Genomic DNA, 16,315 nt, shown 5'->3' with positions numbered 1-16,315 from the left:
CACGAATTCGTGTAATGTTGTCAAATCTTTGACAAATAAGATTATAAATGGACCAGTTTTACACCAATTACTAATCATCTTCTGCAATAATATACGACCTAGTAAATGATCTATGGAGTTGATTCCATCATCACACAACCCACAATAAGCCTCACCAATCCAACATTTTTTACCGAACAAAGCAATTATAGTTAGAACACTCTCCATTAGTGCTCTCTACAAAAGTTTACATATTTTGTGCACTCATTTGTGAATGTAAATTGCAAAATGACTTGGAAGATATAAAAGAATTGTAGCGATGTATAAATTCTAGCAATAATAATAGATTAATTTCTATATATTAGCAAGTTGCCTGTGCAATACAATATTATTGAAGCTGACTAACCACCATTACCTTTAACTTATTTACTTAACAAAGATGTATGTTACATTTTTATCATTTTAACTTTTAATAAATCATGTATCACTATACATTTCGCTGTTATTATTTAATAATAATAATAAAAATATGCTATCACTAGATATTTTACAAAGCAAAATGATTAATCCTTTTTAATATGAACCTAATAATCCTTGTAAAATATTAAGAATTAGACAAGTTGATTCCATTTAATCCCTTTCTTAGTCCTATTTTAATTTTTATATGCCACTTTCTAAAAAATTAGAAGAATTTTTAGGTTAACAAATTACAAAAGATTAATCATTTCTATTTTACAAATACAATTTTAATATCAACTAAATGGCAAACATGATGGGTGTGGTCTAGCATGCAAAATTTTGGAATTTTTGATAATGATGAAAACAAAATGCGTTTCCTATCTCCCTTCCACACCAAACCAATCTTCACCAAACCTTTATTTTATTATTTATCACTTTTTACAACTTGATCATCACTATCATATTTTACACTCCTACTTCACAACATTTCTTTCTTATCATCATTAAAATTCTTCCATCTTAGTCACCCCCATCAATAAATCATCATGGCACAAGGTATTATTATTTTTATTTATCTATTATTCATGATAATCAAAATAAGTTATTTTAGTTTATCTTAAAAATACTTGAATTTGACATATCTGTTGATGCTTTTGTTGGTTTATTGATAAAAATTGAAAATGAAGAAGAAGATGGTGGGTCCACTGACCAAAAACTTGATGCTACTGCAAAAACTTATGATGAAGCAATGGACAATTTGTCATCTTTAATTACCCAGAAATATCGTGCCGATGTTTCGAATAGCGGCAACAACTTTAATCTCATGTTTGACTATGTTAAGGTATTCCTGTCTCTATACATTGTATGTATCCGACTTTTATGTGGTCGTGTTCACTTATATTAATGTTTCTAATTTATGCATTATTAAATTATCATATATTGTAAAGTTGGAGATAGTTTTTTTAAGTCGATTGTCGATTTTGGACTAATGTGTAATACATACATACTTATATATGAACATTGCTTTATTATTCGAAATTACTTAGAAATGGAATGTCGTTTTAAGTTGGAAATCGGAAATAGACTCGTTGGGTATCTAGTGACACGTATCTAGTTTTTTTGCGATTTTGTAAAGGCAATGGTAGAAGTGTTTTGAATTTACGGTGCAAATATGTTCGTTGTAGATTTTGGATTTAGAGGAGGCGATTTCAAAGATGAAGATCATTCATGTTGCAGGCACGAAAGGAAAGGTAAACGTGTTGGTATCTTACCTTAGAAAATTTGTCTAAACCCTTTATGGAAATACCGTTGCTTTGTTTCCATCTTGTTGCATAGTTGGTACTAAAAATGGGGGCTTTTGTTAAGTATCTATGAGCTATTAGAAAATGTCACGGAAAATTTGGTGGGCCACCATCTGAGCAGGCCGCTTGGTTAGCTTGATTTCCGCCCATGTGATGGACCCTAATATCCAATTTGGATTGCCAGAATGTCAAACTTTTGGGAATGGCATTTTAGCTTCAAGGAAATGCATGAATATATTACGCATAGCAATTCAGCTCTTATAGAAAAGTTGATACTTTATGACATGCTGCTACATTACTTCTGATATGATGGAAACTTAAACTTTTTAATGTCAAACAGCACTAAAGGTCTAAAGTGAGTTAGGTTTGAAATATTTTTTTAATGTCTAAAACTATAGTATTAATCTCATATGTTTCTTTACATCTGCAACAAAAGATGATCTTTTTTTTCTTTTTCTGAAGTACCTGTTGTAAAAGGAATCTGCTATTTCATAATTGGCAGTTAGATGTTTTGTTGATTTTGATACAATGTAATATTTAGATTATTTATAGGGATCAACATGCACATTTACTGAGGCAATATTACGCAATTGTGGTTTTCGCACCGGGCTATTCACATCTCCTCACCTTATTGATGTTAGAGAAAGATTTCGGTTAGATGGGTAAGACTTCCAGGTTCTATTAATGTCGAATTCATGACTAAATATTTAATACTTGTTATCTTTATAATGTGGGAGCAAGTAGTATTCAAGATGTTTCCAGTTTCCGTTGTCAAAGGATACTTAATTTCTACATTTTTCTTTGTACCCTTCAGTGTGGATATATCTGAAGAGAAGTTTTTGGCATACTTCTGGTGGTGTTGGGATAGACTGAAGGCATGATTTCTGATCCATAAACATCCTGAATGTAATTTACCATATTGACAGACCTCATGCTGTTTCTTAAGAATTTATCAATAATTATGATATAATTCTGCTATTATGTTACCTTTTATATAATTTACATTATTCTCTTCTCTAAAACTGCTACTTATTCATAGCCTGCAATGAGCTTTCTTAAATTTTTAGTGCTATCACTAAAAGATGCAGTTATTCTTTACGAGTATTGTTCCCCATAGAGCATTTGTAGCGTTGATCTCAATAAAAGTGACATGGTAACTTTATATATGCAAGAAAAATGCTGTGAATATTGACGTCTGATGATGTCCTTTATTTCTACATTAACAACTTATCATTTAATTGCTTGTGGTTATACATGTAGGAACAATGCAGTGATGAGATACCTATGCCAAATTTATTTCGCTTCCTCGCTTTACTTGGTTTCAAGATTTTTGCAGCAGAGCAAGTACGGGCACTTTTTATCAACTTCCTCCCCTTAAGACTAGCTAAACAACATTATTCTAAATTCCCAACTTATGAACACATGGCTTTTGGATACAGGTAGATGTTGCTATTATGGAGGTTGGACTAGGTGGAAAGTTTGATGCAACGAATGTGGTGTGCATATATCTTTGCTTCCTTAAACTAGTATAGATGGCTACTTTGAATAGTTACACGTAATCCATGTATTCTAAATGCGTTGTGCTAATCTTCAGGTTCAGACACCCGTCGTATGTGGTATTGCATCCCTAGGGTATGATCATACAGAGATTTTGGGTTAGTCTTGACATATTCTTATACAGTTATACCTATATATTAACGTTACACCCGGAAATCAAAATAGTTTGATTACTAGACTAGTCTTGAATGGTCACCATATAAGGACTTCTATTTGGGCAGGAGATACTCTTGGATTAATTGCTGGGGAGAAAGCTGGTATCTTTAAGGTGCTTCCTAGAATTTTATGTCTATTTGGACGGGAGATACTCTCTGATTTCTCTTGCAGTTGGTTTAGGTTCTAATTTGTTTATTTCTTCATACCCATGTCTACTTTATGGTTTCTTATGCAGAAAGGTGTTCCTGCATTTACTGTACCCCAACCTGACGAAGCTATGGAAGTGCTCAAGGAGAAGGCTTCACAATTAGATGTAATTTACATTATCTCCTTCATTGTGTGGTTGAAAATGTCATTCAGTTGTGGTAGTTTTGACCCGTTGACTTATGAATGAGCCAATTCAGGCTATGGTTTATTTGTAGTGGATCATATGGGAAAAATAGACTAATTCATTGTAGAAGAAAATGGGGTCAATTGGTTAAGAAGTCACCTGAAGTGTATTTTTTTAATACATAATACCTTGTATCATTGTATAAAATAATGTTTGTATTTATATTTTTACACTAGTTCTTTATAGAGTATATTGGACCACAAGCGTTTCTGGTCAGCCTGATTAGACTGGTTTAAACTGGACAAAAATGTACCGCCTTGACCTGATACCCTTCCGGCCTATTTTGCCGCCATTCTAGAATCAATGACACAATGTACTGATGCAAATCATGATGCTACAGATACCTCTTGAAGTAGCACATCCTTTGGATGGCAAATTACTGAAGGGATTACATCTTGGGCTTGTAGGTGATCACCAGTATCTAAATGCCGGACTTGCCATCAAGTTATGCTCTACATGGCTCCAACGTACTGGTCATCTAGAACCTGATTCCATGGACCAAAATGTAAGTTCAAGTGAATGAATTTTCCATATGCCAAACTTACTGATAAAATCCATTTTTTTAAATTTAATACAGAGTTCACTGCCTCATCAGTTCATCAAAGGGCTAACAACAGCAATGTTACAAGGCCGGGCCCAAATAGTTCCTGATCCTACCCTTGATATTGAAAGTTATGGAGAACTGGTGTTTTATTTGGATGGGGCACATAGTCCTGAAAGCATGGAAGTTTGTGCAAAATGGTTTTCTCTTGCTATCAAAGAAGATGATAGACAACAGAGCTGTTCTAGTAACCAGGAACTTGATAATTCCAGAACATCAGAAGTACCTCTTAGCCATGGTGAAACTACTAGCAAGGATTCTGCACAGGTTAGGGCAACACTTAAGGTGCATCTGTTTCGTATTAGCCGAGATACTTACTAAACTGTCATTTAATGCTTTCAGCCATTTGTCACGTGCTTACGAGACTGCTAAAAAAAATGCTTACAAGAAATTATTAGATATCACCATACATGTCTATATGAACCCGATGGTCTTGATGTTTTTAAAAATAGACTGTTTATTAATGTTATTAACATGTCATTGGCAACCACTTAAAATCTTAGTTCACGATAAATTTGATTCCCATAGGCCATAGCCACCAATTCCTGTATTATCTCTATATACTTAAATCTGCTTGCCATAGTTTTCCTACTTTGACTCTGAATATCAAACAGATTACCTCCATATTTAGAAAATAATTATGTAGTCGAAAAATGAATTATCATTATAGTATTAGAAACAGTAAAAAGGAATAAATAAACTATGCTATAACGAGTACAAATGTGACATCATAAGGTTAAGGAACAATAGTTGACGAGGAACGAATACTATTTCTATCATACTATCCCAATTTAGACGTTTTTTTTTTTAAATTTAATTGTCAATTTTTTGCAGATATTATTGTTCAATTGTATGTCAGTGAGAGACCCCCAGCTACTCCTTTCACGGCTGATGAAAACATGTGGTTCTCATGGTAATTATCTCGTTCAGAAGCTTTAGCTGTATCATCATCATTCTTGTCATTCTGGAACTATTGCTACTTTTATGCACATTTATTCACCTTTGTACAATTGTTGTTGCAGGTGTCAGCTTTAACAAGGCACTATTTGTGCCAAACATGTCCCTTGTCACCAAAGTTGCATCGAGCTCATCATTGCCATCAACTATTTCTGTAGATATATCGTGGCAGCTCACTCTTCAAAGAGTATGGGAGAACATGATACTGGGTGAAAGAGGTATTGTTTACACTCTTATTTTCCCTAATATGTATAAGAGTTTGACTTATGATTGTAATAGCGGATCCAAATGGAATTCTATAATGGATCCAAATGAAAATATAACCTGGCCCATATTGGAAGTTGGCAAACCTGAAGTGGAATTTAATAGGACCTTATAGAAATCTATCCTGTATAGGGCTTGACCATTAGGTTTTGTTGACGTATTAGGGTTGAATGAAACTATGAAGGTACAAATCTGTAGCTAGGATTCTCATCGTGTAACATTTTTCATAAGTTGAAATCAGAGATCTCCTTTTCTTGCCCATGGAGGTATGGATTATACCGATCATGCCGAAATGACACAAACATACTTGTGTTTTTATTTTTTGTTACTTGTTAGGATATCTGCTTTGTGGCATAACATCATCCTTGGTTATTTCTAAATTAAGACCCTTGGATATTTCTAATTTACTTATACACATTCCTATCTAAATTATAGGTTATACACATTAGTGCATTACTATCTAGATTATCGGTGAATAGGTAAAAGTAAAACTATCATTGCTTTTGTAACTCAACTATATGATGATTCTCAGGGAATACCAATAACGTTGACTTGGTTCCTATTGAGAGCAAAGATCATACTGAGATGAGCTATAAGAGTTGCGAAAATAGTGTGGTATTTTCGTCCCTTCCTTTGGCTATTAAGTGGTTGAGAGATGCAGCTAAAGAAAATAGATCTGTGCGACTGAAGGTAATGATACTTTCCACTCTGATCTTGATTTATGCGCTTTTTTCCTCAAACATTGATTTGCATGTGTCAGGTTCTTGTCACCGGTTCATTGCATTTGGTTGGCGATGTTATTAAATTACTGAAGAAATGAGTTTCCTGACCTTTTGATGGATCGATAACAATTGTGCACTATGAATGCCATAACTAAAGAATATCCAAACATCGATTGGGTACAGTATACGGGATCATACATCATAGGTAGTTCACAAAAAAGTTCCAAAACAACATTGTCTTGAGGGTGCAAAATGCAAATGCAAACACACATACATGATCTTTTCCTCTTTCTTTTCCAGTTTTTAATGCTGTTGGTTATATGGCAAATGTCAATTATAAGACCCTTTTTTTTACTGATTGGAACTTGTAAAGGCCTTGATTTGGCTGTTGCTGGTTTTGAATTGTTATTGAAATGTTTTTAAGACGCGTGTATACTCTTAGAGTGAAATATATCAACAATTTATATTTGGATAGTTATTGATTAAATTATATTGTTTTCGTGTATACTTCTACATTAGATATTATTCATGTTTAAATTACGGAGTATATTGTTTTTCGTTTATTCTTTTTTATTTTTTGAACATTTTTCGTGTATTCTATAATCTATATTAGGTGTTATACTTGACAATTAATTCAAATTCTGTAATTAGTAATGGTCTTGCATTGGTAATTCATAAAATCCAAAAGCCAACATTCTTTTTAAGATGTTTATGTTCATCAAGTTTAAAAATATTAACTGTTTTGCTTTTAAATTAGTTATGGATATCAAGTTCTAAATTCGTATATAAATCAAATATAGATTACTTGTAAATATAATTATATAATTGTTATATATATATATATATATATATATGGGATTGAGTATTGTAAAACAAGTATTAAAGTAAAACAAATAAGACAAGATACTGACCCTTACATTATGATTAAATTGATGCACGAAGATTCACAAAGCAATTGATGCACAATAATTTTGATGATGCACGGTGATCTTCAGTGAAGAAAAAACTATTGTTTATTTGTTTTACCTTGTCCGGCACCTAAGCTTAGGTGTGAAATCTCTCACATACTAATATTTTATTAGTTCTTATTCAATGAATAAATGCATGGGCCCCCATGATTTTTATGGATTAAAAAAACAATATGTGAGTGTTCCACACCTAAGCTTAGATACCTGACAGCCTTATATTCTCATCCCCATATATATATATATGGTATCTATAATAATATTTTCTAAAATATAATCTAAAAGGACACATGTTACTTAAATATTATGCCATGTATCGATCAAATAATGTTACAATCATGTTTTAGTTTATTGTGAATATCATTCTATGTGTTTATTATGGGTGAAATTCTAAACACCTTTATTCCGAGCACGGATCAAAGGTCATAATTAAGTTGTTAAAAACATTAATTTTTTTAATTTATAATTTTTTTTCTTGAGGGAACAAAATATAAGTATAGCCTATTTTAATGTATTTATTATCATAATCATAATGTTACGAGCCGTATAAGTAAATTATGCATGAGGTTGAGTACATGTATGGAAACCAATGTTTACGCATATAGCCTCTCTTTTCTTATATAATTACTAGGGAAAGTGCCCGCACGTTGCGGCGGTGAGATGGTGGGGGTGATAAATCATAGAGTGTGATAGCCAAATGCTTTAGTCGTACGGACTCCGCCCTCGGATTTAAAAATTCGTTGAAAGTATATATCAAATGACATCTCTAATGAAAGAGCATGAAATTTTAAGAGTACTCATACAATTTTTATAATTTATCGATAAACGCTTTTTGAGATAAACGATTTTGAATAAATTAGAGGAATAAAATGATTTATGAAGGAGAGAGAAAAAATGAGTGGTTGAGATTTGAGGAGAGTGAAGAAAAATGAGTGATTGAGATTTAAGGGTATATTAGATAAAGATGTTTAAATTAGTGGAAAAAGAATAGGGTATTGTGGTTAGTTCAAATCATTTTTTTAGATTTTAAAAAAGGGGAGTGATATATTCACAACAAAAATTTGTCATTTACAACAATTACACATATTTACTGCACAGTGTACAACTGTTTGAAGCAGGCAATTGTTGTAGATGGCAAATTTGGGTTGTGAATATATCACTCCCCTTTAAAAAAGGGCAAAATGTTTTATAAGATGATATAGATATAATCTTTTATTATATGAGTAATTAAATATGACCATAAAATGAAATTAACAAAATTTACGCATAGTACTCTATATATATTGTCATGGACTACTCTTCATTCTATTCCAATAGTACTTCAAACCACCAGCAATACCTTCCTTAAAATAAAAATGATTCCCAAGAAATGGTTTTCTATGAAATGTTACCACAGTCTTCTTATGGAGGGCAATCCTCACAACATACGACGTCTTCTCCACCCAAAAAAGTTAGCAACCGAGGGGTTCGTGCACGGAGGTGGGGCAAATATGCAGCGGAAATAAGGGATTCCTCAAGGAATGGTGCTAGAGTTTGGTTAGGTACATTTGATACACCTGAAGAAGCTGCTCTGGCTTATGACCAAGCTGCATTGGCTGCCAGGGGTTCAATGGCAGTTCTTAACTTTCCTATAGAGACCGTTTACGAGTCCCCTCAAGCAATGGATTATGGATATGAGGAAGGAAGCTCTCCGGTTTTGGCGTTGAAGAAGAATAACTCCATGAGAAGGAAAGCGGCTGTTAGAGAGAAGAAAAGAAAAGAGATCGATGAAGCTGGATAATGATGATGGTAAGAATGTGGTAGTATTTGAAGACTTGGGTGCTGATTATTTGGAGGAGATTTTGAGTTGGTCTGAATGCCCCAGTTCTAATTGGCAACATTTTTTTGTCTCTTAAACTATTTGACTTTTTGCTTACTGCAAGTATTATAGTGTTCTTTACTACCGAATTCAACTTACATATTGTGAAAGGATCCAATTTGAAGTGGATGTGAAAGTTTCAACCCACTATCAAATGCGTCAAATATTAAACTTTAGCTTACAAAAAATAAGTATAGGTCACATGGGCTAAACAGGTCGAAATCACCCAAGGTGTATCTTTAATGAATAAAACCTCCCTTATCATTATTAGTGATGTGATCATATTTGACATACTAGATATATTTATTTAAATACATTGACCAAATAATGTTTAGGACCAACCAGATCCAACCCGTTTAGGCCCTGCACAAATAAGTAACCATTTTAATCTGAACCTGTTTTAAACCTTTATCCAACCCGTCCATTTTCCGACCTATAATCACAACCAATATACAACAAACCTTTGGCGGATCCTTCAGCAATTCAAGACGTTTGATCCATTTCATTCTTTGTTCCTTTGCTAAAGGTCCTGATAAAATATAGAACCCTTGTTAATCAAGATGAAAAGACTGGAACTGTCAATGGATGGAAAAAAATGGAATCAATGGATTACCATAAAGATGTTCTTTGAGAGTCCCATTGTGCATGAATTCATAAACAATAATATCCTTCCCTTCTTCTGGACAAAATCCATAAAACTTCACTAAGTTACTATGATGCATTCTTGATAGAAGACTCACCTTCATTAATTCAAATATAGAGTCACCTCATAAGCCAATTTTATCCACTTGCTATTAAGATGAACATAACTCTATAGTGAAAATTTACCTCATTTGCGAACTCCTTTTTACCCTGTTATTTCCTAGAAGCTTGACAGCAATTTCCTTTCCATCACTCAATTTACCGTAGTATACAGTGCCAAGTTCTGCTAGCGTAAAGCATTGGGCGCCTTCTGTGTTGGGTTTTATAACTAATTATCACAACAAATCACAAAGCACGCATCGGAAGACAAGATCTATGTAGTTTAACTAATTAACCAAGGAATAGAATGTGTACCTTAATATGGAGAGATTGAAGACAAAACAAGGTTTAACTTAACCTCTCTACGTTTCCACACTCAACGGTGGAACGTTGTATGCTAGTACTTGATCACGAACAACCCTTTGTTTAAACCCGAAAACCTAGCTAACCGAAAACCCTTTTTCTTGCTATGCTAAAACCGAAAATCAAAACCCTCTTGGGGTTGAAGATCGGCCGAGAGAGAGAGGAGAGAAAAGAGAGGAGAAAACCCTATGGATTTAATTGTGTGAAAAACCAAATAACATAGGTTTGTATTTATAGGTTTAGGAAACTTAATGACCAAGTTTTGAAGGGTTTTGGAACCCTATTTCGACCGGCCCCCTTGGAATCAAACAAGGGAAGTTTCCTAATTGTTTCCTAATTCCAACTCTTCTCCGTTAAGTCCGTTAATTAAGTACCGTTAACTTTTAACTCTTTTAACGAACCCCCGTTAGATTTTCGTGATCAAATTAATCAATAAATTACATTTAATATATTAATTAATTTATATTAACATTCACGTTGAGGTGTGACCCCGTAGAATTAAATACTTTTCGGACATACGTTCATTTTACGTGATCATATTCCAACAGCTCCCACTTGAGCTCGTAACGAATGAAGGTAATAACATTGCTAAGCGTCTAGCAACACCGCAATGCTCCCGAAAACATTTAAGTACTGTTTAAATGATTAAGACATTTATTATCCCTTTGTTCAGATACCTTTGTTAAATATGAATATGGATCGAGATCATTTCATCATTTAACGATTATGTTTCTCATTTCACAACTAATTAATGATTACCAAATATAATCGAGAACAATCTGGATTTATTTGGGCACGGCCATGCAAACATCTTTAATCAGTCCCAATGAGGGCGCCAATGGTATCATACTTCAATTTTCAAATCGAAGGAACAAATCCTATATTGACTACACATGTCAGTCATCATATTTCACGACGCTTTCTGAAAATAGCCCTTTATGTACCCCCTTATACAGGTGAGTTAGAACTACATCTAGTAAGTGCGATTCATATATGTTGACCTACTTGCATCTCAAGTCAAAGGATCAATAAAAGTAACCATTTACGAATTTCACTTATGACGACGATCCATAAAGCGATAATTCGTTAGTGGGGTAGTCCGTTATGCATCCGCTATGGATATCATGTGAGTTTGGTGGGATCCATCCATTACATATTCCAAGAATATAACCAATCACTCACATTTGTCTTTGTTTAATTATATTCCCATATAATTAATCGACAATGGACAATTTAGAATATTCGATAACATATAAAATATTAAACGAAATATTCAAGGATTAAACATGCAAATATAGGACACAATTTAATATTGAATGAAATCAAACATATCAAGTACTTTATTTCATTATAGAAAATATAAATTGTTTAACATCCCTTATCCAAATACCGAACAACAGATTTACATGAAATAACTAGCTAACTTAAGACCTATGCCATCGGCATGCCTTTCAAGCTTGGGCCTAGACAAAGCTTTCGTGAAAGGATCAGCTAAGTTAAAATCTGTGTGAACTTTGAGTAATTTGATTTCACCTAGTTCGATCTGCTCACGAACATAGTGATATCGTCTAGCATAATGTCTGGCACCTTTCTGAACTCCGGGTTCGTTGGCAATGATTAATGCACCGGAATTATCACGGTACAAATCAGTGGGTAATTCATTTGAGGCGATCACGTCAAGCCCGCTAATGAACTTCCTTATCCAGACTGCTTCCATTGCGGCTTCTGAGGCGGCAATGTACTCAGACTCTGTTGCAGACATGGCGACTGTGGTTTGCTTCTTGCTTTTCCAATCCACAGCTCCTCCGTTTAAAACGAAAATGAATCCTGATTGAGACTTTGTGTCATCTTTATCAGTTTGAAATCCAGCATCACAGTATCCGGTCACTTTGAGCTCTAAGTCTGGATTTCCTCCATATACCAAGAATATATCTTTAGTAGCTCGTAGGTACTTCAGAATATTTTTAACAGCAATCCAATGGCTTTCACCGGGATTCTGTTGATATCGGCTCACGATGTTTTGCGCGAACGCCACATCGGGTCTAGTGCATCTAACCGCGTACATAATAGATCCTACAGCCGAAGCATAAGGGATTCTACTCATACGCTCTACCTCACTGGGCGTAGAAGCACCTTGTTTGACAGATAAACTAAGTTTTTCTTGCATAGGTGTAGACCCACGCTTAGAGTTCTCCATTTTGAATCGCTTCAAGATCTTATCAATATAAGCACTCTGACTTAGTCCAATTAATCGCCTTGATCTATCTCGATAGATTTTGATTCCAAGAATGAATGCCACTTCTCCTAGATCTTTCATGGCGAAACACTTTCCAAGATGGGATTTAACATCTTGCAACATTGGAACGTGTTTTCCTATGATTAATATGTCATCGACATACAAGACAAGGAAAGTAACATTACTCCCACTAGCTTTGCGATATACACATGGCTCATCGGGATTTTGAATAAAACCAAACTTTTTGATTTCTTCATCAAACCGTTTATTCCAACTTCTCGATGCTTGCTTAAGTCCATAAATGGATCTTTGAAGCTTGCATACTTTGTTGGGATGTTTCGGATCAATAAAACCTTCCGGTTGATCCATATAGACTTCTTCATCCAAGTAACCATTTAAGAAGGCAGTCTTAACATCCATTTGCCATATCTCAAAGTCATAGTACGCAGCTATGGCTAAGAGAATCCTAATAGCTCTAATGTCCGCGACTGGAGAAAAGGTTTCCTCATAATCAACGCCGAAACGTTGAGTATAACCTTTCGCCACGAGACGAGCTTTATAGGTGTGTACATTTCCATCCATGTCAGTCTTCTTCTTGAAGATCCACTTACACCCAACGGTCTGAGCATTTTGTGGAAGATCAACCAAGCACCAGACTTGATTGTCTTTCATGGATTTCATTTCCACATTCGTAGCTTCAAGCCATTTGTCAGATTCCGGATCTGATAATGCAGCTTGGAAATTCGGAGGCTCATCAAGATCTCCAACAACGTCTTCTTCTACCATCAGACATAGTCTTTCGGTAGGACGTCTTGTCTTTTCAGACCTACGAAGTGGAATCGCTTCATTATTATCGACTTGAGGTTCATCACATTGAACATTTTCCCCCCCAAGTTGATGATTGCTAGTATCTTCAGAAGGTGACACATCTTTCTCTTGAATCTCATCAAGCTCTACAACCCTCCCACTGTTCTCTTGAACTAACTTCTTTTCAAAGAACTCAGCATATCGAGCAACACGAACAGTGTTTTTGGCGGGATCATAGAAGTCGTAACCCATCGTTTCCTTAGGGTATCCGACAAAGATGCACTTAGTAGTTCTAGGTTCAAGTTTGTCAGGCGTATCATGCTTCACAAGTGCCTCACATCCCCAGACTCTTAAGTAAGACAAATTAGGGACATCACCATGCCATAATTTGTACGGTGTCTTGTCAACCTTCTTGGTTGGAACCATATTGAGAATGCGTACCGCAGTCTCTAGAGCATAATCCCAAAACGAAAATGGGAGAGTTGTACGGGTCATCATCGATCTTACCATTTCTAGCAAGGTTCGATTTCTCCTTTTAGACACTCCATTACGCTGAGGAGTGTATGGAGGAGTAAGCTGTTGGACAATGCCACACGTTTTAAGATAATCCTTAAACTCTTGGCTTAAGTATTCACCACCTCGATCCGAACGAAGAATCTTGATGGTTTTACCGAGTTGATTTTCAACTTCATTCTTAAACTCTTTGAATGTTTCGAAGACTTCCTGTTTATGTTTAAGCAAGTAAACATAACCATAACGACTGAAATCATCCGTAAAAGTTGATGGTCCACGAATGCACAACTTATGTTTAATTTAGAATACAAGAAAGAAAATAAGCAGGCAAGTAAGCAACAAGAACAATGTAAAGTTCAATTGTAATACATCAATGCAAGGATAATCATATGTATCATTGATTAAACAATGAATACATGGTTGATCTTACACTTGACTTACAAGAATACAAAAGAACAAAGATAATTGCTAAGTCTAGACAGAAAAGGAAAACTTAAGCAATTACAAGTGATACATGTTTTTAGATGGACGGCAAGCCACCTAACACAATGTGGCTGTGTTGCTTTATATAGGGGAAGACATGAGGCAACACAACCTGCTTTGATTGTGACTTGATGGTGGTTGTCGAACTCCAATTGGCTCATGGTACTTGAATCATGTGCTTGTTGTCTTCTATACCAAATCGGGTAAGAGAGAGAGAGAACCCTTGCTTTGGTCCCAACATGTACATTTACCATTCAGGGCAAGTTACAGTTAGTTAACCACCATGTGACTTTTTGTCTTTATGTAGTTTGAATATTTCCCGCCAAGACAAACTTAGGTCAGCATGCATCCCGCTGAAGACGTCTCTTCATCTGCTGACAAATTGTAAAGAGACTTGCTGACGACATGTGTCAATTTTCAAGTCTCCTTCAGCGAATCCCAGACTTAACAATCTCCCCCTATTAGCTGAGGAGACTTGCTGGATGAAAAAATTACTTTAGACAGATAAGAATTAATATGGGCTGAAGATGTCTTTTATATCATTACAATGGATTACAAGTTGAGCATAAAGCTTTTGAAAAATAGACATCTAAAGATTTGCAGCCTCTATCTCCCAGGCATCTTCCTGCTTGGCAATTCTAAGTACTGGATCATCTCTTCTTGCTGGCTTCATTAATTCTTCATCAATCCTGCTGATTACTGAGCGAGCACTAATCATCTTTGCAAATCTTCTTCTGATGCTGATCAGGAAACCAGTGGATGCTTGTTCAAGTTCTGCCAGCCTAAAAAAGAGTTGATCATTTCTGAAGTTTTGAAAGAAAATGCCAGCAGGTTCTTCAAGAATTTTTCCTTCTTGAAAAAAGCACCTGGGAGGAAGCCTTAGGTTTAATGCTGCATCACCAGAGATAGGAGGGAGGTCAGCAGGCAAGGGTTGTGCAGCAAGCTTTCTTTTTAGGACACGCCTGCCTGCTGAGGAGGATACAGCTGCTGGAGACCCGAAGACTGCTCTCAGCATGGGAAGGTCTGCCTTGAACTTTGTTTCAAACTTCAGTGCCTTTTCAAAATAACTTTTCAGCATCCCCTGAAGTTGTTCATAGCTGGCAGCCTTTTTATCCTTAATGATTGTATAGATTTCATACCATTCTGAAGCCCCCAAGTTAGTCACTTTTACATCTTCAATCTTAGTTGGGGCACTGTGCCCTTCTCTTAGGAACTTCAGATTGGTTTTCGTTCCCATGGCAGCTTTGTGAACTTCAACTGCTGTAATTCTCTCAGGCCTCTTTCTATCATTCATTATTTTCAACCACCTGGCCTTTTCTTCTTCAAATTTCTCTCTTTTTTCTTTTATTAGCTGCTCTACATCAACTTGCTTTTGTCTGTAGAGAGCTTCAGGCCCACCAGTGGTTAGCAGCATTCTTTGCTCTCCATCCATCTCATCCTTCTCCAAGAGGGCCAGCTGCTTGATATATTCAAGGCTTTTCTTCTCATTTTCCTTGTTAGCTTTCAGCCTATCCAGCTCCTCCAGGGCCTCCTCTTGAGTCTTTCCCTCAGCAGTGATTGATAAAACATCAATGACTTGAAATTGATTTCCTGCTGGGGATGTGATGGATGTATTCTGTGCACTATGACTTTCCTCTTCTTCAACTTGGGGAGCTTCAGCAACTATCAGTTGTTGCTCCCCCTCAACAGATGCTTCTACAGCCGTCTCCCCCTCAACACTAGCAGGGAGAGCATCGGTCCTTGTCTCCCCTTCAGTAACAGCAGGGGGAGAATCCACCTTTTCTTCACTAACGGCCATGGCCGCTACAGTGTTTTCTTCGTTTACAATCTTGTCAGCTGAAGCTTCATAAATGTCATTAACAGCTTTATTTACTGCTTCACTGACAAGTGCCATTACAGCAGCATCTACTTTCTCCCCCTTGGAGGTAGTATCATTAACTACTACCTCCACCGTTGCTGCTG

General features: G+C 35.6%; 2 protein-coding genes and 1 pseudogene across 3 annotated transcripts; 2 read left to right on the top strand and 1 right to left on the bottom strand.

Annotated features, from left to right (window-relative positions):
• The first annotated feature begins 874 nt into the window (after nucleotides 1–874).
• LOC122586453 (folylpolyglutamate synthase-like) lies at nucleotides 875–6,861 on the top strand. 2 transcript variants are annotated; one of them, XM_043758442.1, is made up of 16 exons: nucleotides 875–993; nucleotides 1,125–1,279; nucleotides 1,623–1,688; nucleotides 2,292–2,401; nucleotides 2,554–2,614; nucleotides 3,000–3,083; nucleotides 3,179–3,235; nucleotides 3,334–3,394; nucleotides 3,518–3,564; nucleotides 3,688–3,765; nucleotides 4,184–4,348; nucleotides 4,439–4,711; nucleotides 5,279–5,357; nucleotides 5,467–5,619; nucleotides 6,198–6,355; nucleotides 6,426–6,861. In XM_043758442.1, the coding sequence occupies exons 1-16, from the start codon at nucleotides 984–986 to the stop codon at nucleotides 6,483–6,485; spliced, it is 1,617 nt and encodes a 538-aa protein (XP_043614377.1). In that variant the 5' UTR covers nucleotides 875–983; the 3' UTR covers nucleotides 6,486–6,861. The 2 variants fall into 2 exon arrangements, with proteins under 2 accessions (XP_043614377.1, XP_043614376.1); XM_043758441.1 differs by having other exon boundaries at nucleotides 876–993; nucleotides 4,421–4,711.
• Nucleotides 6,862–8,721: 1,860 nt separating this feature from the next.
• Nucleotides 8,722–9,132, top strand: LOC122586454 (ethylene-response factor C3-like). The gene has a single exon (XM_043758444.1). It carries the CDS (start codon nucleotides 8,722–8,724, stop codon nucleotides 9,130–9,132), a length of 411 nt encoding a protein of 136 aa, XP_043614379.1.
• Nucleotides 9,133–9,513: 381 nt separating this feature from the next.
• Nucleotides 9,514–16,315, bottom strand: part of LOC122587980 — a 36,791-nt pseudogene continuing 29,989 nt past the window's right edge.

Source organism: Erigeron canadensis, chromosome 2 (assembly GCF_010389155.1).
Source record: "Erigeron canadensis isolate Cc75 chromosome 2, C_canadensis_v1, whole genome shotgun sequence".
Classification (NCBI taxonomy): domain Eukaryota; kingdom Viridiplantae; phylum Streptophyta; class Magnoliopsida; order Asterales; family Asteraceae; genus Erigeron; species Erigeron canadensis.
This window is presented reverse-complemented; position numbering and strand designations above follow the sequence as displayed.

Bases quoted from the DNA above. Each gene is read 5' to 3' on its own strand.
- LOC122586453 (XM_043758441.1), top strand. The intron at 1,280-1,622 runs GTATTCCTGTCT...TGTTCGTTGTAG, and splicing joins TCATGTTTGACTATGTTAAG to ATTTTGGATTTAGAGGAGGC. The intron at 6,356-6,425 runs GTAATGATACTT...TGCATGTGTCAG, and splicing joins ATAGATCTGTGCGACTGAAG to GTTCTTGTCACCGGTTCATT.
- LOC122586454 (XM_043758444.1), top strand. From the start codon at position 8,722: ATGGTTTTCTATGAAATGTTACCACAGTCTTCTTATGGAGGGCAATCC.